Source organism: Rattus rattus, chromosome X (assembly GCF_011064425.1).
Source record: "Rattus rattus isolate New Zealand chromosome X, Rrattus_CSIRO_v1, whole genome shotgun sequence".
In the NCBI taxonomy this organism is placed as follows: domain Eukaryota; kingdom Metazoa; phylum Chordata; class Mammalia; order Rodentia; family Muridae; genus Rattus; species Rattus rattus.
In genome coordinates, this window is record NC_046172.1 from 33,204,810 (window position 1) to 33,229,281 (window position 24,472).

At 45.0% G+C, this 24,472-nt stretch overlaps 1 protein-coding gene across 6 annotated transcripts in view; it reads right to left on the minus strand.

Moving 5' to 3' along the window:
• The window catches only part of Sh3kbp1 (SH3 domain containing kinase binding protein 1), a 347,694-nt gene extending 323,447 nt beyond the window's left edge, over positions 1-24,247 (minus strand). For 2 of the 6 annotated variants that reach the window (XM_032890007.1, XM_032890002.1), the window contains exon 1: positions 23,748-24,237. In XM_032890007.1, the coding sequence (XP_032745898.1) occupies positions 23,748-23,751 (4 nt within the window). In that variant the 5' untranslated portion in view covers positions 23,752-24,237. Of the gene's footprint in view, positions 1-23,747 lie in introns of all 6 variants that reach the window. The other 4 variants (XM_032890004.1, XM_032890006.1, XM_032890003.1 and 1 more) reach the window with 4 other exon arrangements.
• Between the last annotated feature and the right edge of the window lie 225 nt (positions 24,248-24,472).

The following is a 24,472-nucleotide window of genomic DNA, read 5'->3' on the forward strand; positions in this document are numbered from 1 at the left end:
TCATAAGACTGTGGGAAATGACCCTCAAAGTTCCCTTCTATTGTGTCCCAGAAGAACGTGACAGTTCTTCAAAGCACAAACCGGCCTAGGTCAGTTCACGGCAGATTATACCTTCGGATTCTGAGAAAACGGCCAAGGCTCTGTGATTATGTACAAGTCCGTTTGCAACCCCCAGAGCAGAGCTCTCCTGGGACATGATTACATGGACGGCTGCTCTCCCTACCCCCCACTGCAGGACTCGGCGGTCATGCCGAAGCCTTTGTGTTTCAGTGGCAAAAGCACAACCGTATCTAAACAGAGACCAAATGTATTCTGTCTAGAGTCGCTGCATTACCTCAAGAGAGGAACCAATCCCAAAGCACAGGACAAAAAAAAAGGCCCTTCTTTTTCTTTTCTTTAGGTCAAATGTAGCCAACCCCATCTTCTATTTTCTTTCTCCCAAGGGACTGACTCGACTGTCATTTCCTGCCTTCATCTTCCTGCTTCCTCCTTACTCGCTGGCTGGCCAGCCCAGCTGTGACTCGTCAACTTCACTCCATGCTCCCATTTAACACCATCTCACCATGAGCCTCCAGCCTAAGGGTAGCCTTTCAGGGGCCCTGGTCTGAGAACTCCACCTTCTTAACTTCCAGCAGTGCTGCAAAGAGAGCTGGCTTCCACCATGAACTGCTGCTGACACCACTGCCAGCTACATGATGAGAACAAAAAGTCCCCAGTTAAATATCTAGAGTAATGCATCCCCAATACTGCCCACATATGAATTCCGAGGACCTGTGACTAGCCAGCAAGTTGCAAACAAGGTTGCTAGTCAGTTGGCATTAAAATGGAGAGATTAGCCTGAATCTCCAGGTGAATCTCACATTATGGAAGAAACACTGAAAGAGGTCAGAGTGGCAAGATGCTAGCAGAGTTCACCTTCTTTGAAGACTTAGAAAAGGAACATGGGCAGCCTCCTAAAGCTGGGGGAAAAAAACAAGAGATTTCTCACTAGTTCCCAGAAAGAAACACAGCCCAGTCAATACCTTGGTACTAAACACAATGAGACCCACATCAGATTCCTATAGAACTGGGAGACAATACACTTGTGTTGTTTTTGTAGTAATTTGTTAGGGCGGTATGGTGGTTTGAATAATAATAGCCCAATAGGGCACATAGATCTGGATGCTTGGTCCTTAGTTGATGGAACTCTCTTGAGAAGCGTTGGGAGGTGTGGCCTTTTATTGAGGGGTGTCATTAGGGGGCTTAGCTTGAGCTTCCAAAGCTCTCTCTCTCCTCTCTCTCTCTCTCTCTCTCTCTGGGGATGTGGGATGTGGGTGTTGGGAGTATATGTGCATGCCTCTGCCTTGTGCTTATAGATTACAGTGTAAGCTCTCAACTGTTCTTGTTACCACCATACCTTTGTTCTGTTATCATGGACTCACCCTCTGGAACCATAAGCCCCAATAAACTCTTTTTCTTCTATAAGTTGCCTTAGTCATAGTGTTTTACCACAGCAACAGATATGTAAATAAAACAGGTAGCAATTGGAAACATATATTTACAAAATGCCATAGCAGCATATTTGGCATCTAATGAATATGCAAGTTTTACTTAAGTAAATCTATCTAGCAAAATACACACAGCATTTTCATGTCTTGTCTGAAAACCTAGCCCCATGCCCATAGCTATTACCAGTCTCCATTCCCCTAACCTTAATTCCAAAAACCACGGTTCAATAACAAAAAAAACTTGTGTTTTTATGTCACAGGACAAGTTCTAAATAGAACACTTTGCTTGTGCCATTTTATGAGGTATCAGTTTGACACAAATCTTTAAAAAGAAAACCCACTCAGAGTTATTTTTGTAACTGAAGGTGGGCAAGAACGGGGATAGTAAAAGAAGATTATTACTTAGGAAATGAGCAATGGAAGGTAAGCCTCTTCTTCTCATTTAACGCAACACTTTGCAACTAAGGATGATGACACCAATTTCCTTCTGAGACCCACTGAAGCTCATAGTGTCTGAATCCAGTCTCAGGGTTGCTCTTCAGGAGCGGCAAAGGGTCTTATTTTTTTAACGCAAACTATTCTTGTGGCTATTGGTTTAGTTGGTGCCACATGCTCACAAAAAAGCCAGAATTAACTCTTTTCAACATCATTTTCTTGTGGTGAGTACCCTAAACCCACAGTGAGACAGAACCCTCCTTAAATGGCAGAGGGGCTAAAGGGAGGGGGGAGGACATGGAGCTGAGCTCTCTTCTTTCAATAGATTTAGGTCTCCTAAACGCCTTCCAACCAGCTAAGGGAAAGTTCAAACTCTAACACTGCCCATTTGACAAAGGTCTTGCTCATCCCTCCCTATTGCCTGTACTTGAAAGGAGTTAGGGCTAACACAGGATAGCCTAAAACTAGAAAGTAATGATTTCCAATGCTAGGACAGTTGGGCCACTTAAGGTCTACTTTCGGCAAGTTTCAGTTGCCTAGGAAGCAGCCACATGGCTCCTCCCATTCTCCAAAGTGTAGGACCCTGCAAAGGTAGCGCTCTCTGTGGCACATGAGATGGCCTCTAAATGATTGGACACGCGTAATATCCAAAGCAGATTGTCAACGTTCAAGACAATCCAGAGAGACTCAACATCACGCTGCATCTCCATCATTATTGTTTTAATGTGAGGCCAGCTGATGGGAGTTCCACTGACTGTTTAGAATACGAAAAACTGGTTTTTGTTTAAACAGGAGGACATTTTCTAAGCAATTACTCCCTGATGGAAAGAAATGAACTCGGCCGTAAATGACAGGGTCTGGTTCAAGATAAAAAGTTTGAGTCCAGTCAGCGAAGGAAAGAAGAAAAACATCCTTCATTTGGGGCCAGCCAGCAGCACTTCCCTAAAATGCAGGATGAGCGCCCTGTAGAAATAAGCACGTGGGCTCCCATATCTCAGATGGGCTCTGCACAGCCCAGAGCACACGAATGCGCTTCATTACAGACCCAAGAGGAAGTGTGGAAAGCTTGAGAGCTGACCACAACGAAAAGTGATAAAGTAGATCCTTCTATGGCAAAGAAAGCCATGGCAGAGAAACTTAGGAGGAGATAGCAACAACAACAAGGTACAAGCTTTACAAGAGGCTGATCACAAATGGGTCGCTTGGCAACTTAAATACAAAAGGAACTCTGTAAATGACTAATCAAGGGCCATGAGACAATTCCCATGCACATGAGGCAAGTGATCTGAGGGTCATAAATTCTGTCCCCCAAAGTCAAAATCCTCCCATGCGTATATTTTTAGGTCATTTGCAGAGAAATTACATCCAAATATATAAATATGCCTTATAACATGGCCAACAGTAGGAAAGACTACAGGCAGTAATCACTTTCGCAATTGTACCTGACCACCAATCTCAGGCCAATGGAAGCCAATAAGGCATGTGATTAAATGATGATTTCTACCCTGGTTTGGGAAAATGATATTCTGCCTTTAGACTCATATTGTTTCTTCTCATTCTACAGATGCTTTTCCTTTTGCCATCCATTATAGGTAACATACCACGTGAATTTGAAGGCTGTTATCATGGCATGACAAGCAGGGGACAGAGACAATGTACGCAGAGCAAGAATGTTGGGGTCCTTAAAGTCCCTGGTTTTTCTCAACTAACATGTGTCTTCCCCTCAAACACTGACCTTTCTTATATGCTTCTGGAAGCATCTCAGTTAGGGTGGGGAGAGAAGGAGGAAGCAGAATTAGGGATAGTTGCAAAAGAAGCTTAAATTCTTCCATTTTCCAACCATCCAAGGAAAACAAAGGTAAGTAAGAGTCTGAAGAGGCCACCTGGAAAATAAATAGCTCTTCACCGACTGGTGATTTCTTCCCATTCATAACTATTAGAATGCACATACATGATTTACTGCAATCAAGCTGACTATTCTCTTCTAGCTCCTAAACAAAAATTGTCAGCTATAGGCTGAAAGCCAACATTTCCCAAGACAGAGTCCAGGACAATAAGGAAAGACTGGAACAGGCAAGGACTGCACAGCCAGGGAAGCTGTGGGTAGGTGCTGCTAGAGCCAACAAGGGCAAATGAGTCTTGTTGGCTACTAGAGACTCCCTAAGTCATCACCACAGAGTTTGGTATAATGTGTACAAGAATGGGTGCGTGTGAGTGTGACTAATTACTCCCTTGACTCTTGGTTGCCAGAAGGAAGCAACTACTGGCAAAAGACAAAAAAATACAGATTTTTAAATCAGGCTATGTCAAGGAGTATGAATGAACCTGTACTTAATCCCACCCCCAAAGGCCCCATCTCCAAATAGAACCACATTCGGTACCAGGACATTGACATATGAGGGAATCTGGGGTTACAGAACCATTCCCATCTAATAGCATATGCTAAAAAGTATCTGTGTAGCTCCCTGCCCTCCCTACCTAGAACAGATGAACACACAAACTGAAAGTCAAAAGGCATTAGAAAGGACTTTGTTTAATCTACCTACTATGTGCATGGTACACAAGAGGGCCCTGGCCTCAGTGTGCTATTACAAAGGGGTAGCGGGTGTGTGTGTGTGTGTGTGTGTGTGTGTGTGTGTGTGTGTGTGTGTGTGTGTGTGTGTGTACGTGTGTATGTGTGTGTGTGTGCCTAAAGTAAGTGCAAGTCCCTTCTATCCTGCTTGAGACAGGTGCATGTACCAGGCTAGCTGACCCAGGAGCTTCTGTGCATTCACCTGTCCCCATGTCCCATCTTACCATAGAAGCTCTGGGATGACAGTGGTACACTATTCCATTTGGTTTTAAATGGATTCTTGGATTCCAACCTCAGGTCTTCATGCTTGTACAGCAAGCCCTTTAGGGATTGAACCATTTCCCCATCCACATTCTGTTTATTTTTAACATATCAGAGCTCTAAGTATGTTCGAAGATCTTTAAACACTCATGCAGCATTTAATCATTGTGTGTGGTGGTGGCTGCTTAGCACTCAAGAAAACATGAATAGAACAGTAATTGGAAATGCCCTTCACAAATGGAATGTGGCAAAACAAAACTGATAGACATTTAGGTCACCAATGACAAAGGATATAGACCTCAAATATATGGTTTGTTGGGGGGAATATTAGAACACTTCAACTCTATAAATCATGAACTACTGGAAAACAAAAGCCTGTCCAAAACAAGCTCTCCAGCTGACAATTTTAATGCTTTAAAATATATATACAGACATGAGCCTCACAAAGTTGTGATCATATGATACAGCAGAAACTGATAATCTGCAGTCCCCATTTCCCCCCTTCCTCTTCTTAGAAACAGAACACTTTGTTCCCCGAGTGGTGGACAGGACAATGGCTGCTGTTCTCATCTGTGTACACAGCAGAAATCCCAGTACCTGTGAATATGTTCCTCAACATACTCAAAAGAGACTTCGCAGATGTATTAAATTTCAGATCTGGAGATAGGGAGAAAATTGTTGATTAGCTGAGTGGGCCCTTTGTAATCCCAGAAGATTTTGAAAGACAAAAGGGGGAGGCAGAGGAAGCCAGAAAAGGAGACATGATGAAGGCAACAGAGGGCACAGTGATGTGAGGAGGTGGCCACTTGAAGCTGGAAAGTCTAAGAAGGAGGATCATCTCTATCTTGAATTTCTGAACTCCAGAACTATGGATAAATCCGTGTTGTTTAAGCCGCTGAGTTTGTTGTAATTTGTTATGGCAACAGAAACAAGCCCTCCCCCACCATCAGGTTTTGTTGGCACATGTTTGCCCAGCTGGAGATTACTGTTCCCTTTTAATTTTCTTTTTATTCATGTGTGACATAGAGGTACCTGCAGAGGCCAGAAGAGGATCTAGGATTCTTGGGAACTGGAGTTACAAGTGATTGGGAGGCATCCAATGCTGGTATTAGAACCAAATCCCAGCCCTCTGAAAGGGCAACGAGCAGTCTTAGCCACTGAGCCATTTCCCCAGACCCCCGTTCATAGACATAAGCAGCTGCATCTGAGACCGTTACTGTACTCTTGCCATGAGAATAGCTGATAGTGATGGAAGCAGCTTCCTTGACAAAGGTACACTGCCATGGGGTGGGGGTGCGCTGATGCTGAGGAGCTAGAATCAACGATGCCAATAACCGAGACGGGGCCTGGTTCCAATGCCGCTGCAGAGCATAAAAGTTTGGCCCCCTGAACTGTCTTGTGATCAGGAGTAGCTTGAGAAAGAAGGAGAAGGCTATAAGACCTTTGGGGTGGGGTGGGGGCGGAGGTCCTCTGGGAAAACAGCTTCGACTTCATCTCGATACATCTGGGATCGCAAATATTGTTGAGAAGATGAGCAGCAGAAATGTTTACACTTTGGAAACCCACAATTTGAAGATCAATTAAAAATTGTCTTCTAAAATTGAATATGCATACATTTTTCCTTTGTTTTCTTCTTCATTCATTGGCTAGCTCATTCATTCATTGAAATCCAGCAAAATCATTCCTTGCTATCATTTTTAAGTATACACATTTTACATGTGTGCCGGAGACATCTGTACAAATGGTGATAAGAAAACACTGGAAGTGATGTGTCTATCAGCTGGAGACAGGACACACACACACACACACACACACACACACACACAGTGACATAGACAATGGAAGGAAGAAAATAAATGAACTCAAAAGCTAGACACAACAAGCAAGTGTCAAGTCTCGGCAGTTTCAACACCAGTTATCAAACTAAAACCAAGCAAAGCCAGAGAGAAAGGAGGACAAAGAGCGCAGGCATGTACCATGTGAGTTCTTACAATGAGGAACGGGCTCACAATCACATACAGACAATGATGTCTGCCGCAGCCCACAAATCTGCATTCAGAGTCGCTTTTTATACCTTGCAGCATGTGAAAAGGACTCCATGAGAATTGTATGATGGACAGATTCTCCCTGTAGTTTGAACACAGAAGGAAAAACTGGGAGACACAAATAAACGTGAACGATTCCACCAAGCTCCTGTCACAAAGCAGCAACTTTATCTCTGAAACATCATCATGCCTCCATGAGTGTTGATTTGAACTTCGGCAGCTTAATTTATGCTTAATTTGTGAATTCATTTCAGGTTTATACTTGTAAATGAGTTAAAAGCAAAAGCAGTTTAAATGTAGTTAAGTGCCTGCCTGCATTTTCAAGTAACATTATTATTATATAGTTTATAGCAATTAAAAAGGAAGTTCTGACACATGCTACCAGATGGATAAACCTTAGAGGTAATACACGGAATGAAAGAAGCTAGTCACAAAAGAATCAGTGAACTCACGGTGTGACTGCATCTACCCCAGGTACTGAGAAGTACATTCACAGAGACCTGAAGTCGAATTTCAGCTACCAGGAAGACGGTAAGCATTTCACTTAGGAAAGATGATGGGGCTGGTGTACTACAGTGCGAATGTGCTTAGCAACACTGAGCTTCATACTTGGAAGTAGAGAGAGAGAGAGAGAGAGAGAGAGAGAGAGAGAGAGAGAGAGTGTGTGTGTGTGTGTGTGTGTGTGTGTGTGTACACGTGCATGCGCGCGCTACTTATGTGCCACGGTTGGTTCTTGCTTTGCTCCTTCTTAAGGCTGGGTCTCTCTTATGTCTGCTGAGTACCGAGTACTCCAAGTGAGCTACCTGAAGAGGCGGTAGGCAATTCTCCTGCTTCCACCACCCATCCTCCCCCAGAAGTGCTGGGACTTCAGATACACACCACCATATCTGGATACTTTTACATGAGTTCTGGGCGTTGATCTCAGGTCATCAGGATCCTGCAGCTGTGCACTTTCTCTTGCCGTCTCCCTAGCACCCAAAACGGTAAGTTTATGCTATGTATACCTTACCACTGTAAAATAAATAAATGATAATAAACATTTCGAAAGTTTAAAGCAAAGTAGGGGCTCATGGGAAATAAATATTTCCCTTGTAAGGGAAACTTCAACATTAGTTATCTGAGCAAACCTCTCTTGCTTTTCTCGAAATCTCCACCTAGAAGGGAGTTTTAGAAGCTGCTACAGTTGGTTAAAGCTCAGAAAAGTGAAATCTTCTGGGATTTCCTGAAATGGACACTTTTCCTTCTTTCTGAATTAGCAGACTTTGCTCATAGGTCTTCTGCTTCAACTGTTTTTGTGGTTCCTGAAAAGATCACACCCATAATCTCCTCACATATAGGAAATCCTTAAGCAAAATGTACCCATGGATGAAACTTCAGACATCTTCCAGTCCCTACGTTCTAAAGCTTACAGTTAACAAACACCCAGTAAGCACTTGGCTATGTTAATGAATCCCAATATACAAAGTCCCAAGTCAACTTATTCTGTTTACCCAACAAATTCACAGGTTAGAGTTAGACTTTGATAAGGTAACAGAAGAGATGGTATGGCACACATTACTACTAATTTTTTTTTAACATCTATAAATTTTACAACTTTCACAGAATCTTGCCCCTGGAAGGCCATCATAAATATTCAACTAGCATTCTTATCAAGTATGCAAGCTGACACTTAGTGGATACTTGGGTAAGCAAACAAATCATTTGCATAAGATTATCCCTTAATAAAACGTATTCAATGAGCAAGGAAGTCTTTGAGATGGTTCTCCAGACTGAGTCCTCATTCATGGTTTGAGTCAGTCATCTTGAACCTCTTTGGAGCTTAAATCTGTTTTTTTAGCTTTGTGACTAGATCTCATCCCATAGTCCATGCTGGCCTGGAACTCACTCTATCACTGAAGCTGGACTCATACTCACAGCAGTCCTCCTGTAGCTGCTCACCCAGTGCTAAAAGGACAGATAGACACACCACCACACCCACTGCTGAACTGTTTCTTTAGACAGCGTAGGTCTCATTTTGTATGGCAGGTTGTCATGGAACTGGCAATCGATCCTCCTGCCTCTGCCTCCTGAGTGCTGGGATTACAGGTATGCGTAACAGCTCACCGTGCTTTTAGCATATTTTTTTTTGAGACATGGATGGTGCTCTGTGGTTCAGGAAAGCACAGTTCCTGCAAATACCAGTCAGGTAGTGGAAAGGCTAAGAAGGAAGGGAAGGAGAAAGGAAGAGAAGGTAAATAAACAAGGCCCCAGGGAGTTTTAATTTTCACTGTGCAAAAGCAATGGTTAATCACTATGGATGGTACAGTGGTGCGGGTCAGGAAAGCCTCCTATACTGCTTCTTTTACGGGCATGGAACAATTCATCTTCTCCCCGCACTGTCATATAGCTTCTTGAATGAAAAAATATATATACATACACACATATACATATACATACACATATACATAACATACACACATATAAAATGTGAGGACCGCAAGTCCCCTACTAGGCCACATAAACCACCAAACTAAAGCCAATCTTGTTCTCTTCCACACAACCCCTTCCAATTGTCAAGAAATCCTTAAAGACAAGAAATGGATATAAAATGCTCTGCTGCCCACTTCATTTCCTTGAGGGTAAAAAGGGGAAATATAGGTACTGGAGTGATTCCTAGGCAGTTAAGGGTTTGCTGTTTTTGTAGAGGACTTGAGTTTGGTTCCCAGCACCCATGTCAGGTGGCCCACAACTTCCTCTACCTCCAGCTCCAGGTTATCCAGCTCCCCCTACTGGCCTCCACCGACACCTGCCCTCATGGGCGTATAACCACACGTAGACATATGCATAACTACAAAATAAACACAAATCTTAAAAGGGGGAACAATTTTGCATACTTGCTTATAATGCAAACATCATAGATACAAAGTCAATACTAGATGATAAATAAATTGCCACATAAATTAAGACACATGAGTTCCAATCTATTTAGCTACAAGAAGTACCAGCTCAGAAGAGCACTACGGAGTTATGTGAAAACACGAAGATGTTTATGTGTGTGCGCATACCATGGACACAATCCATAATTATATATTAAATCCCCCCAATGAAATATCCTGGCTGGGCCTGAGAGATGGCTGCATGACAACTTGAGTTCGGATCCCCAAGTCCTGTGACATGAGTCTGTAAGATGGGAGGTAGAAACGGGAGACTATTCAAAGGCCAGCAAATGTGGAGTGTACGGCTTAGCAGCAAAGAGCTACCCTGCCTCAAACGCAAGGTGCAAGGTGAGAGCTAACACCCAACATTGTCGTCTGACCTACAAATAATCCTCCCACACTGACAAAAATAAATATCTGTTTTTAAAGAAAAATACCAAAATAAAATGATAGGGATTGTAGTAAGAACTGTATGGGTGGTTGATCTTCTCCTGTTTGATAAGTTATTAATTTCAGCAATATAGTCATTATGTGTTTATAAATAAAATTTTGTTAAAGTTTGCTAACACTGGAGTCAGAACAAACCAGTGCCCTAGACTTTCCCTGGCCCTCAGTAGGAGATTAAGTCCTCCGCACTCCTCCTGAGAGAGGACACTCACTGCTTCCCTAGACTCCAGGCTGGCTGCCCACTGGGAAGAGCTTCCTCACACTACCTCCCCCAACTAGCTTGTCTTGCCTTTAAGGAACCCTGCCTGCAGGGGCAAAAGGTAAATACCCTCCAAGCTTCCTCTCCCCTAAGAAGAGCGTACATCCCCACAATCTTTTCGCACATGGCCAGCTTAACTTTAGACCACAGAGATCAACAGTATTTTCACTAGCTTCAAGACAGAGCAGAAAAGATAATGGTATCAGTTGAAAATCTGAAGCACATGTGAGTCCTCTGTGGGAGAGGGTTTAAAGGAAAAAAACAGGATGTAAGAGAAATGGGGGTTGTTGGAGACAAATGGGTTAGGAGAATGGAAAAAGAAAGGGGTTTCAAGGGAGAGAGCTGAGTTAAAGGAAGACCCCAGAATAGAAAGATGTGACGGCACACATTTCTAATGCTAGCACTTGGAATACTGAGGCAGAAGTGCTGTGAGTTCAAGGCCAGACTGGGATAAAAAGTGAGAACCTGTCTCAAAAATGGGGAAAGGGGAGACATGGAGAAAAGATATGGTTCGGGGAGAGAGGAATGTGGGATATGTACCAGATGGGAGATGAAGAGTGAGAGGGCGGGGAGCTGAGCATAGTAGAAGGGCGGAGAGGAAGAAGAAGGAGTGAACAGGAGTGAGGAAGGCCCTCAGGCTGTAAGAACGTGAGGTTGAGTGGACAGTGGGGGTGGGGTTCAGCAATAGAGTGACGGAGAGATGAGAAGAGGAACTAGATTTTTTTTTTAAGTTGAAGAAGACAGAATGTGAGGCTGCTGGAAGAGTACAGGAAGGGAGGAAGGGGGAGAGAGATGAGGGGAAAGAGGTGGTGAGGGAACAGAGTTGGGGCAGAGGGCAGGAGGGAGGGAGAAGCAGCCAGCCAGAGGGAAGTCTGATGGGAGAGTCCCTTTCCCTGAGCTCACAGCAGCCTCAGGGGTTAACTCAGCAGCCTATAGCTGGTTTTCACAATAGCTTCATCTCTTCCTCCGTGTAAAAACCCACAGGTTCCCTAAAATGAACCAGACAATGTCACAACAGGGCTCTGTCCCCATGGAGTGCTGTCACCAACCCAGCCAAGTGACTTCAAATGCCTTTTAAGTGCCACCAACTCAAAAACAGAAACTGAACTCAGTTAAACAATACAGGCTCTCAAAAGGAGAAACATGAAAACACACACATGCACACACATACACATACACACACACACACACACACACACACACACACACGCAAGCACACACACACACACACGCAAGCACACATCCCACACGGTTCAAGAGAATAACTGTCTTGATGGCCACATCTCCACACAGGAGAGACTACAGTGCCCCTCATCAGTCACCCCTTTGTTAAGAGAAAGACAGGACAAATGGACACGTGGCACTCCCAGATATTCTGTCTATGCCTGTCCCAAGGGCTGACTCACAAGCATCCCATCACACCAGGTGATGCTCTTCATCAGGGCCATCAATGTGTCCTGGAACCTCTAGTGCCTGTCATATGTCTGCCACCAAGTAGGCCTCCTTAAATGTCTCCATAAGGATTACAAGTAGATACTGTCCTCCCTAGGCTGAAAGGGATGTGTAGGGTGGATGGATTCAGATTCCCCTGGGCACAGAGTTCACAAGTAAAAATTTAGAACTGAGAAGAAAACACATGTGCACATGGAAGCTCACAGGTAAGCTCTGTGAACACATTGCATAGAGAGAATGGGGACAAGAAGGAAAGACAGCCACTATACTGCTGGTCTAACCTCAATTCCAGGCTCTCCTTCAGCAGACATCCTTGGGTGACATGAGAGGACTCTGGAACTGGGAATAAATATATCCTGTTTTCCGTATCAGTGGGCTATGGGTATACACACACACATGCATGCACACACCCATACACACATCAAGACCAATGAAAAGACAATTCTTTTTTTTTTTTTTTTTGTTCTTTTTTTCGAGCTGTAGGGACCCAACCAGGGCCTTGTGCTTCCCTGGCAAAAAGCGCTCTACCACTGAGCTAACCCAACCCTAAAAGACAATTCTTAACTCATCTGAAAACTTAGAACAATACCGGCTAAGAATTAGGATGAAGTCTCTTATCAGTTACGAGCATGGACAAGTCAAATCTTCAGATCATAACAGTTTCTCAGAGTTTTCCAAAAGTCATACTGTCCTGTCCAATCGGTGAGGGAGCTAGGGATGCAGCTGACTAAAAGTGCTTGTGTAGCATATGCTGTGTCCTGGGCTCCACACCTACCACAGAAATGATGAATGAATGGATGGATGGACTCACACATAGAATTGTAAAAGACATCCTCAAGAGCAAAAAGCACAAATGAAGTAGAAGTGCACTCATCACCCATCAATTGAGACATTAAGAAATTAGGGGGAAAATGGAGATAACTATCTAACTCTATTTATGAAACTTCCCATGAAAGAAAACTCCAGAAACAAATTACCAGCAATTTATCTTATATCTAGAAGCCATAAATGGAAAAGGGGGGGGGTGTTCCTGTTCTTTTGGTTTGTTTTCTTGATCGTCTCACAAACCCAGGTTCTCCTCAAACAAAGTTCATGACACCCTACCAAAATAAGGCCTTTAAATGTTTGTGTTATTTTGCTTTAGAATTCTGAATATTGGGGATGTGTAATCTATTCTAAAATCTACCTTTAAAAAATAATGGTAAGTTGGGCTGGAGAGATGCTGAGCTGCTTTTCTGGAGGACCCAGGTTCAATTCCCAGCTCCCACAAAGCAGCTCACAAACATCTGGAACTCCAGTTCCAAGGGATCAGATGCCCTTGTGTGGCTTCTGCAGGCACCAGACATGCAAGTGGTCTACAAATACACTATATTTTGACGTTCATTAATCAGTCATTTTGCATAGCAAATTTAGATCTTTGAGTACATGTAGTAACATACAAAACACCTATACACATAAAATAAAATGAAAATTATTTTTTTTAAGTTTGAAACCAAGTGTAATGCTGCAATCTCAGAACGTAGAGGCAGAAGGAGCAGGAGTTTAAGGTCGTCCTCCACTACAGAGTGAGTTCTAAGCCAGCCTGAGCTACATGATTGTCTCAAGACAAAATAACAAGCACCAACAATAACAACAATAATAAATTTTAAAGTTCTCAAGCCAACATTTGCAGCCCTCATGGGAAGCAAGTAGATTAGCAGAGTGTGAACTGTTCCTTACACTGTTTCTTAATTGGTGACAATTCTAACCCTCCCAACTCCATCCCCCCTAGGATCTTCAAAAAATGACTTTCCTCCAGTTGTTTTCTGATGGTCAAAAGTAGCTCAAACTCATCATCAATTAAGAAAGAACCAACCCAAACTGCCTTAGGTATCCAAACGAATTCATTGATGGGCTATTTCTGGGCCGCCACCTGTTTTCCATGGGAAAATGTATTGAAGTCAACATAGTATATGTGGTCCAAGTCACTCAGAAGGCTGAGGCAGAGCTATCTGTTAAGTCCTAGAGCTCCAAGGCCAGCCTGGGTACCACAGGGAGACCTCTCAAAGAACAGTAGTTCACTGAAAACAAAGGGGCTAGTTAAGTGGTTTAACTATCTCATTTCAATCAAGTTATAAAAGGTGAGTTTGGGTTGGGGATTTAGCTCAGTGGTAGAGCGCTTGCCTAGCAAACACAAGGCCCTGGGTTCGGTCCCCAGCTCCGAAAAAAAAGAAAAAGAAAAAAATGGTGAGTTTGTTTGGTTTTAATGACCAAGGTAGGAGAAAGGCAAACTTCATTTATGAATCCTTTCAAGTCAAATGAATTTCACTCAGAAACTGCTCTGTAAAACGTGTGTAGGCAGGGGTTGGGGATTTAGCTCAGTGGTAGAGCGGGCTTGCCTAGGAAGCGCAAGGCCCTGGGTTCGGTCCCCAACTCCGGGAAAAAAAGAACCAAAAAAAAAAAAAGTGTAGGCAGAAGCAGCTCCGAAAACGTCCTGGTGAAGACAGTGAAGATCCACGAGGAAGCTGGCCAAGGGGAGAGGACAGCAAAGGAACAAAGGCCTTTCCAGATCTTGTCCAAAATAAGGCGAAGCATCTCAGCCCATCCCAGTGATTCCCAAGTAACTCTTGCCAACTGCTTCAGGATGTGAAAACACATAAGAAAAGAACTAACTGGAATAATTAGACAAGACACCAAGCTAATTACAAGTGCACAGGGAGATGGCAGGTAATGGATAAAACTGGTATAGCCTCAGAGGACCAGACCTAGAATAGGATTTCAAGTCTTCCAAGTCTAGAACAGTCCAGAGGAAAAAAAATTCAGTAAAAATACAAGCGTTGATGTTTACAGGCTATGATCGGTAAGGAGTTAAAGTTTAAGGAGATGATAATGTAAACTACCTATACATACTGATCTACAGTACTTAAAGATCTAAATTTGCTATGCAAAATGGGTGATTAATGAGCATCACAATATTTATAGTACGTAATCTAAGATGGTGGGGGAGTAGCGAGAGAAACTTCACTTCATCTTGCCTCTCTGTCCCTGCACTTCAGGACAGACTAGCCTCCTGGGTTGTCCCCACCACTTTCCTGGTTACTGGAAGGAAAAATCTAAGCCAAAGGCTTTGCTTGCCAACTAAACCCTCTACAAACAGCACATGAGTTTTACTATTACTGTTTTTTCCTCCTAAAGCTAAATGTAAGCACAGTTTATCGCTGAGGTAAAGAGCACCAGCTATAATCTGCTTGCTTTAAGCATCCCCTAATGAAAAGGACAAACCTGCCCAAAAGATAGGTATCCACATAACATGAGAACCAAGTTGGAAAATAAGGGCTCATCATGGACCAGTGACCCTTTGCTATGGGAGAGAATTTAAGGGAAGAAACTGTTGAGCGCCATCAACCCTAGATGTGTGAAATCAAGGAATCAGTTTAGCATTGCAGTGTTTTCTCCCAGGATTTGGGCATTTTCAATAAATCCCAGAGATTCCCAAATAAGCTACTACCCAAGCAACCGCTTCAGAATATAACAATATAGCCAAATTCTGCCCTGGCGTGACAGAAATGTATGTAGGAAAGGTAGCCAGAGGGAAATCAAAGTGAAGTGTCTCCCAAAGGAAACAAGGGCCAAAGCATTTTCAAAACAACCATACTTTCTTTTTCCTTTATTCCTTTAGAAACTTCAAGTGGGTGCCTTTGGCTTTCAAATTTTCTCTAAGGTATCAAGCAGGCTCAGGAGACCCTAGAAGACAGGGACTCTGAGCTTCACTTTAAAAAAGCAGTATGGGCTGGGGATTTAGCTCAGTGGTAGAGCGCTTGACTAGCAAGCGCAAGGCCCTGGGTTCGGTCCTCAGCTCCAGACCAAAAAAAAAAAAAAGAGCAGTATGGAGGAACGACTTTACAACAGTTTTAAAGGTAGGGAGTGGTGATGATTTCAGAGCATGGTGAATATGCTTTATATGCTTTTATATTACCGAATTGTAAACATAAATAGTAAGTTGCCTTATATATATTTACCACAAAGTTGAAAATTAATCATGTAATATATCAAACACCATGCAATTGCAGGGTAGATATATCAATCTCAAAACTGTCTTTTAAAACATACCGGAAAACAGGTGTCGGAATATATTCATGTAATCCCAGCACTTGGGAAGTGGAGGAGGAACTCAAATCAAGTCTCAACGAAATAACAAGTTCCAGACCAACCTGGACTACAGAGTGCAATTTTGTCTTTTAAAAAAATGGGCATGGGGTAGCTCAGTGTAAGAGCCCTTTCCTAGCAAGTTGAAAGCCCTGAATTTAATCCTTAGTACCATGGATGGATGGATGCAATGGATGGATGGATGCGATGGATGGATGGATGAATGGATGATAGACACACACACACACACACACACACACACACACACACACACACCACTTTCGTTGGGAAGAGATTACAACAAAAAGCACTAAAGAAGTGGGAGCTTGACATCGACAGAGAACCTAGAAGTTGAGCATGGCTGTTTCTTCCATATTAAAGTCAGGGGTTGCTGCCAAGGGCAGGGGGCACACACTATGCCTCTGTGAGCCTCAGCCTCATCAGCAAAAGGAATAGGCCATGACAGAAAGGAATAGTCCAGCATTTCTATTCCAGAGACTGAGAAATGAGAACCAGAGCCAGGGAGAATTTCCTATCTTAAAACTTGTAGTTCTTCATTGAATCCCTGAGACACGTGAGGTGTTACTCTTTAGGCCCCCAGGAGCTCTTGCAAACAGACCTTGCCAAGCTACTTTGCCCAGGGACTTTTAAAGAATGGAATCAACCTCTCCTCTCCCTCTCCCTCCCCTCTCCTCTCCCTCTCCTCTCCCTCTCCCTCCCTCTCCCTCTCCCTCCCTCTCCCTTTCCCTCTCCCTCCCTCTCCCTCCTCCCTCTCCTCCCTCCCTCCCTCTCCCTCTCCCTCCTTCCCTCCCTCAGTCTCGCTCCCTCTCCCTCTCCCTCCCCTCTCCTTCAGTCTCTCTGTGTCCCCTCTGTCTCTGTCTCTCTCTGTCTCTCCTCCTCCTCCCTCCCCTCCCTCCATGTCACCCCCTCCCTCAGTCTCTCTCTGTCTCTGTCTCTCTGCCTCTCTCTCTCTCTCCCTCCCTCTCCCTCCATGTGTGTTCCCTCCTTCCCTCCGTCTGTCCCTGTGTGTGTGTGTGCGTGTGTGTGTGTGTGTGTGTGCACTGCATGCCTCTCTCTCCCTCCCCCTCTCCCTCTCCCCTCCTCTCCTCTTCCCCTCCTCCCCTTCCGCCCATCCCTCAGTCTCTCTCTCTATCTGTCTCTCTCTGTGTCTCTCTCTCTTCCCTCTCTCTCTTTCTTTTTTTCTTTCTGTCTCTCTCTGGCTCTGTCTCTGTCTCTCTCTCTGTCTCTCTCTCTCTCTCTCTCTCTCTCTCTCTCTCTCTCTCTCCCTCCCTCGACCTCTCCCTCTTCCTCCCCTCCGTGTGTGTGTCTGTCTATCTGTCTGTCTGTCTCTGTCTCTGTCTCTCTCTGTCTCTCCCTCTCCCTCTCCCTCTCTCTCCCCCTCTCCCTCTCTCTCTCTCTCTCTCTCTCTCTCTCTCTCTCTCTGTCTCTCTCTCTCTCTCTCTCTGTCTCTCCCTCTCCTACTACCTCCCTCTCCTACTCCCTCCCTCTCCCTCACTCCCTCCCTCTCCTACTCCCTCCCTCTCCCTCACTCCCTCCATGTCTCTCCCCTCCCCCTCTCTCTTTCTGTCTTCTGTCTGCCCCCAAGCCCCTAGGCAGTCCACAGTTTCAGGAATTGCAAATAGTAAGCACAGTGGGTGAAAGGGTTACTCGGTCATTCATTAGCATATGGCACTTGCTGTATGCTAGGCAATGAACCAGGGCAGTGGAGCTGGGTGGAGCGGGTCGCCCAGTTGGAGGTGACAGACTCATACAAGATGAAGTATTATACAGTAATCTTTAGAGCAGTCTTCATAATATGAATGAGGGCTATGGGCGCCTACATAATGCCCTTCTCAAAACTCTTCATGTCCTAATCCTCAGAGCCTGTGACTCATTAAGTTAAGGCTTGTGAGAAGAGGATGGTACCCCGATTCTCAAGTGGGTGTAGTGAATAACAGTCTTTATACTGGGAGGGGGGCAGGATAAGATAGATGTGAGCACAGGAAAGCAGAGGCAGGAAAGATGCAGTTATGAACCAAGCCAATCCAAGAAGAACAGAAATCGAACACGAGAAGAAAAAATCCTCCAGAAAGAATGCAGCCCTGCCTACACCTTGATATCGATCCTATAAAACTCATTGTACCTGCTGTTTCAAGACACCAGCTTTGTAGTAACCTGTTACAGCAGCAACAGCAAAGCATTCAAGAGTAACATACACGCCCAAAGAAAGGTGCTATATGGGCAAAGGACTCAGAAGGCACTCATGGTGAGGGAAGGTATGGAGTGCCTACTAACCTTCAGATTCTCTAAGGCACTGGTTCCTAATGTTGTGACCTTTTAATCGGCTCCTCTTGTTGTAGTGTCCCCAACCATAAAAGCCTTCCATTACTACTTCATAACTATAATGTTGCTACGGTTATGAATCATAATATAAACATCTGATCTGCAGAATATCTGATATGTGACTCCCCCCACACATGGGTTGAGAACCAGTTGCTCTAAGCATTCAGATTCTAAAGCATTTGCCAGAAAACAGGCCCAGGAGGCCTTACTCCAGAGATACACTTCTGGTTTAACTAAAGCTTGCAATAGTAGGGAAAATTGGAAGGACACAGGGCGTGTAAGAAGCCAAGAAAAGGGGCTCACAGACTCAAAAGGCAATCTGAGTTAATTCAAAGATTCTGAGGTTTGTGTGTGTTTTGTAAATAGGACACACAGTGTTTATGAGGTGGTGTCTGAGTCTCTTTCCCATTGTTGGAACCAAATACCCTGGAGTGGGTAATTTGTAAAGACTAGAGGTTTACTTACTTATTCTTCTAAAGGTTGCTAAGTTCAAGAGCATGACACTGGTGTTTGCCTAGCTGCAAAGGGCTGTTCTGTTGCTTCATACCATGGTGGAGGTCATCAAAATGGGTTTTGTTCTGTTTTTACAAAAAAACTAATTCCATCATAGACGGTCACTCTCAATCCTTCATCTAACCCTCTTCGTCTTACGAAGGCTCTAACTCCAAAGACCATTGACATTTTTGGTGGATTAAGTTTCCAATACACAAATATGGGGGGACATATTCAAAAATTTACAGCACGTGACATTATTAATAATGAGCTTTTAAAACTCTAAAGTTTAAAACCAAAAGTAGAATCTTCAAGGAGGAAGAAAATGATACTTATGAATGTTGAATTATCCCAGAGAAACCAGGAAAAACCAAATCTACTGAATACAAGTATGGTAGGAAGAAAATTGTTGCTTCCCAACTGCCTGGATACCCACAGCCTAATGCCCAGAACATGTAGTTATGAACAGAGTACTTCAAGTACTTCAATGAGCAGGGAGCACACATCCGAAAGGCAAGAAGCTTGTATACTTGACCATCTATCAGAACCAGAGCTGGCAAGATGGTTCAACAGGTAAGGAGACTTGCTGTCAACCGTGACCACTTGAGCTCCATCCCTGGTTCCTATAAGATGTAAGGAGAGAACCAATTCCCACAAGTTGCCTTCTGACTAACATGAGTACATCACGGTGCATGTGTGCGTGAAAAGTTAAAATTTTTAACTTAGTCAAATGCTGATTGTTGGAGCCCAGGTCCAGAGTCTCTGTTTTGTAGATCTCCTGGAATACTACTGAAGGATTTTGTCTCTCAAGTAATCCCAAGGCACTGCCCTCTGAAAACCACTGTCAGTAGTTCTCCTCTAACACTGTTAGGATTCTGGTGCTGCTTCTTATGTTCTCAGTAGCCTGCTCTGTGTCACTCTATATATTTCCTGGTATAGCTTTCCAGTTGCTCATGTTCTCAATATTAAACAAAAAATTCTAAGACTACAGCTAGCCAGTATTAAGTAATAATCATGGAACATACCCTAAAAAGTCTTGCTTCTCACCTACCACCTCTGGTCAACTTTGAGAAATAGCAAAAGTGATCCTACTCTTGGGGAACTGGCTGGGTGCTCATAGTCCGAGTGTCCTATTAAAGATCCACAGTCCTCCAGAGTCCTAACATCAGACAAGGCCATCGTGTGATCAGAATAGGATAAGACACAAACAAAGCCACTCCGTAATCAGGTTTGAACATAGACAAAACACAAGCCTTGTCCAAACCACAAATGTGAGCAGATATCCTTCGGTCTTGCTAATGTGGATGCCTCCTGCTCTCTACCAACCCCAATTTGCCTGGCTGCACTTTTTCTCTGTCCTAGACAGCATTTTCTAAAATATTTCATCCCAGAAGTAGCCCTGGCAGCATCTAACCCACAGCAATGTCTGCCTCCCTTAAATGCTCCCCAAACCACCTGATCCACCAGGTAAAAACCCCAAAGTCAGCCTCTCTTGCACCCTCTTGCCCAGACGCCCCATGGTCCTCGTGGTGTGCAAGGAGAAAACATAGCTTGTTGAATTCCAGGTGTCTTCCCAGGAAGGGTGGGTGGTGGGAGGATGGTGATGACTCACGCTCTCCTCAAAGACATTGTCTTTACCAGTTCTCCGGCCTCCACCATATTCCTCTTCTCTGCTTTCAGGAGACCTACTGTAGCTTTTCCACTTACACACCGCTGCAACCCTTACATTCTAAATCCTCCACTAGACTGAGAAGTTTAAGTGGGCAGGTCTAACTGGAACGAGCACCTGTTTCCTGGCACAAAGCTGGAGATCGATACATGAGACGGATGGGTAGAGGAACAAATATTTATCACTGCGTGGTGCGTGCTTCAAAAACGACAAGCATTATGAACGAATATGAGTAAGGCAAAGGTAACTAGAGGGGGGAAATAGGAAATGACCAAAGTCTCCGCAACCAGCAAGGCTTCACTCAAGCCATGGGTTATGAAAAATAAAGGAGACAGCGTTTTCTTCCATGTTTAACCCAGGACTTATGAAAAGCATAGCATTGCATTCACTTTAGCTTTCTTTTAGCATAGTCTCCCACTGACGCGACATTGCTCCAAGCTGTACAAACTTCATTGTTACTCTGGAAATCCTTCAACAGAAGTCATTTGCCTGGCTTGCAAACCCTTTGCAACTCCCAGATTTGGGTCACAGGACTTGCACTGCTCTAATCATAAGAGGCTTTCCCTGTGTCTGGCAATGTAGGCCCCTCCCAGCAACTTCATTGTGTTTGGTAAGAGACCACTGCACAACTAGTCAACTTCACCTCAGGATTAGGGATTGTGTGACTTTCAGTTAGTGTTTAGATCAAGGACTATATGATATGATTGGATTATGTTAGCCATCAGCAGGAAAATCAAGCAAGCATATCAATTGACGAATGAGAGAAATCTTCTGAAAACCAGAGAGCTTTGCAGAAAGGAACTCTGTCTGTGTGTGTGTGTGTGTGTGTGTGTGTGTGTGTGTGTATTTGCACACATGGGCAATGGTAATATGTGTCTGTGTAATGTATGTAGGTGTCTGTGTCTCTGTGTGTGTCTATGTATATGTTTCTCTCTCTCTCTCTCTCTCCTGTGTGTGTGTGTGTGTGTGTGTGTGTGTGTGTGTTTGCACGGGCACTAATATGTGTCTGTGTGATATATATAGGTGTCTGTGTCTCTGTGTGTGTCTATGTATATGTGTTTCTCTCTCTCTTTCTGTATGTGTGCGTGTGTGTGTGCATGTGTGTGTGTGTGTGTGTGTCTGTGTGCGTGTGTGTGTATGTGGTGTGCAGAGAACCGCAGCACTACTAGGTCTTGCTATTAGAAAACAAATAGAACCAACTATTAAATATCTGTACTTCGTTGCAAATATACCACTAAAGACTCTTTAGAAAACAGCAGGTGATTTTTGCCCACAAACTGCAAGCACCTTAAATCCCACTTAGGCACATTATAATGAATTAAATGGCATTCATTTTACTCTTGGTGCCTCTATGTATGAACTCCTGGAATAAATAATAATTGATTGCTGCACCCCTACTTGCATAATGGCTACAATTTTAAAATGATACTGGGAAAGGCTGTAAATTGCAGAAGCACGCTCTCATTTTCTGAAGAATGCAAACAGTTTAGATCTCAATGATAAACCAGTCTGCTGCTCCTTAAAGGGGACTCCGTCCTCTTTCCATTGAGCTCTACAGAGCACAGGCAGCCTATGCAGACCGGCAAATTCTTTTTGTGTATAACTCTTTCAGTAATCCACCCCAAATGAAAGGTGATCCCAAAAACATTCCTTATCACCTCAGGAGAAGGCAGTGCATTTCTAAAATGACCTATAAGAGTTTTAAAGTATTTCCTTTTGCCAACGGACTGTCATCTTCATCAAGGCAAAGCAAGAGTATGAATTAAGTGTGTCTTCCATGGAGTTTCACGCCATCCACCCATCCATTCAATATTGATTCTGAGCCTGATCTGCACCAGACATAGAAGAAAAACCATTCTGAGCACTGTCATACAACACAATGCTGTCCCAATGGTCACTGCGCCTCAGGTAGAGGAGATAAATATTAAACACACTAGAATATGTCATTCTGACATGGAAAAAAATGTCGTATGATAAGGGAGCTCATTTAGACTAGGAGTGCTATGATCATCAGAAAAGGACACTGTGAAAAAGTGATACTTAAGCTGAGAGGCCACCCAGTCATTACCACTTTGACAAAGGGAAAGGCATTTTGGTAAACAAACAAAAGGGATCTGAACTTCACTTATGAACAACTTACTGGGCTAGACCTCTCCTCCAGTGCTTGCTGTGTATGTATGAGCACCCGTGACTCCTGCCTATTTCTTGCTAGCTGGTGTAAGATCTATTACCTGCATACAAAAAGTCTCACTTTATAGTGATTTATTATAAGGTGCAGACTGCTGAGCTTGGCCTAGAAACACCCCAAAAACATCTGCTAGAGGCATAAAAAGCAAAGACTGGCCATCAGCAAGGCTATTACCTAGGTAAACCAAACGTTTAATAGAGGCAAGACAATCACAAGTCCTTTACTCAATAAAGTGCCGGCTCCTCTGGACAGTAAGGTGGTCCCTACACTGTCAGGTCTATAATAAAAGGGACCCAGAAAACCTAGTGTTAGCTGCCTACATGAAAATTATGTTTGCTAGGTAAATCAAAAACTAGATCACCATTTCCAGTTCCTGGCCCTGCAGACTTAGAGGAGGATATAGGAAGTAGCCTTTGAGTATAACAGAGTGGAGAGGGGTTCAGCGTGGGGGAAGACAGAGAGTCAGAGGTAGAGGCAGAAGTGGGGAGTGCAGGAAGAGCTCAGGACCCTAGGACAGCCGGCCTTGCCCGGTACTGGGGCGTTTCCTAACCTCCCACCACCAGCATCATCTGGCGGTAAGAGCAATCTAATCCTCCCCCAAAGACCCCGACATTCAAGGTTCTTCTCAGGCTGGCCCAGAGAGGCACCAAGAGCCCTCCCTGTACAGGGCCAGAGCCCACCAAATCCTGGTGCCCGCGTCCGCAGCAGAGGGGAGGGTGTACTTGGGTGGGAGAATGGCAAAGACAAAACTCTCCCCGCCCACCCGAAAAAGCCAGCCACACCCCCTGAATCCCTCAACCCAAGCAGCCCCCGAGCCAGCCCCCGCGATTCTCTGCTCAGGCCCCCTCCGGTTCCAGTCCGTGCAGCGCGCGGGCTCCGCAGGGACACTAAAGCAAGTGAGAGTGAATCGGGGTCCGCAGGGCGAGGGAGGGCGCTCTGCGCGATGTCACTCTCCCGGCCCTGCTCCAGGGCGCCCTCCCCGGGTCCACGGTCCCGGGATGGGCGCGCCGACCCTCCACACAGAAGGGCTGAAGGTTCGAGCGGCCCCTGCACTCACCCATTGGCGCCAAGCCGAGCTGAGTCGCCAAAGCAGAGTGAAAGTTGGCGGAACCGGGCGTAGGGTTCGGGGCGCGGAGGTCGCGGCGCGGGGATCGGGGGCGCGGGCGTCGGGACGCGGCTGCTGCTTGGCCGGCTTCTTCCTCAGCGGCGGTGGTGGCAGCTCAGCGCCGCCCGCTACTGCTTCTGCTGCTGCTGCCGCTGCTACCCTGGGGCGACTCCTGCTGCTGCTGCTGCTGCATCGCGGCCCCGCTGCACCCGGCTGCTCCGGGTTCTGCTCTCCGAGAGTGGAAATTGCGAAAAAAAAAAAAAAAAAAAAAAAGAAAAAGAAAAAGAAAAAAAAGCACCGCCCAGCCCAGTGCCCTGCAGCCGCCTCTTAGCCTGCTCTCCCCTCCTCCCCGCCGCGGCGAAGCTCAGCGGCTCCGCCCGCCTAAGAGGCGCGGCCGCCAGGCGGGGGCGGGGCCGAGGGGCGGGGCCCGAGCCTTGTCGGGCCGGACTCCTGGGCTTGTCCTCTGTTGGCCGGGCTCGGCCGCCCCCCTCACCTCCGGCTCTGTCCCAGCCTGAGCTCCGCAGCAGGTTTGCCCCCTATTCGCCAATGCTCTGCTCACGCCCCGGGAAATGCCGCGAGACTCCTCGAGACTGGAGGAGATTTAGGGGGTCCGTGGGGGCGGGGGCGTCGGAGTTGTGGGGCACGTGGAAAAGGTGGATCGAAGGCGGAACCCCGGG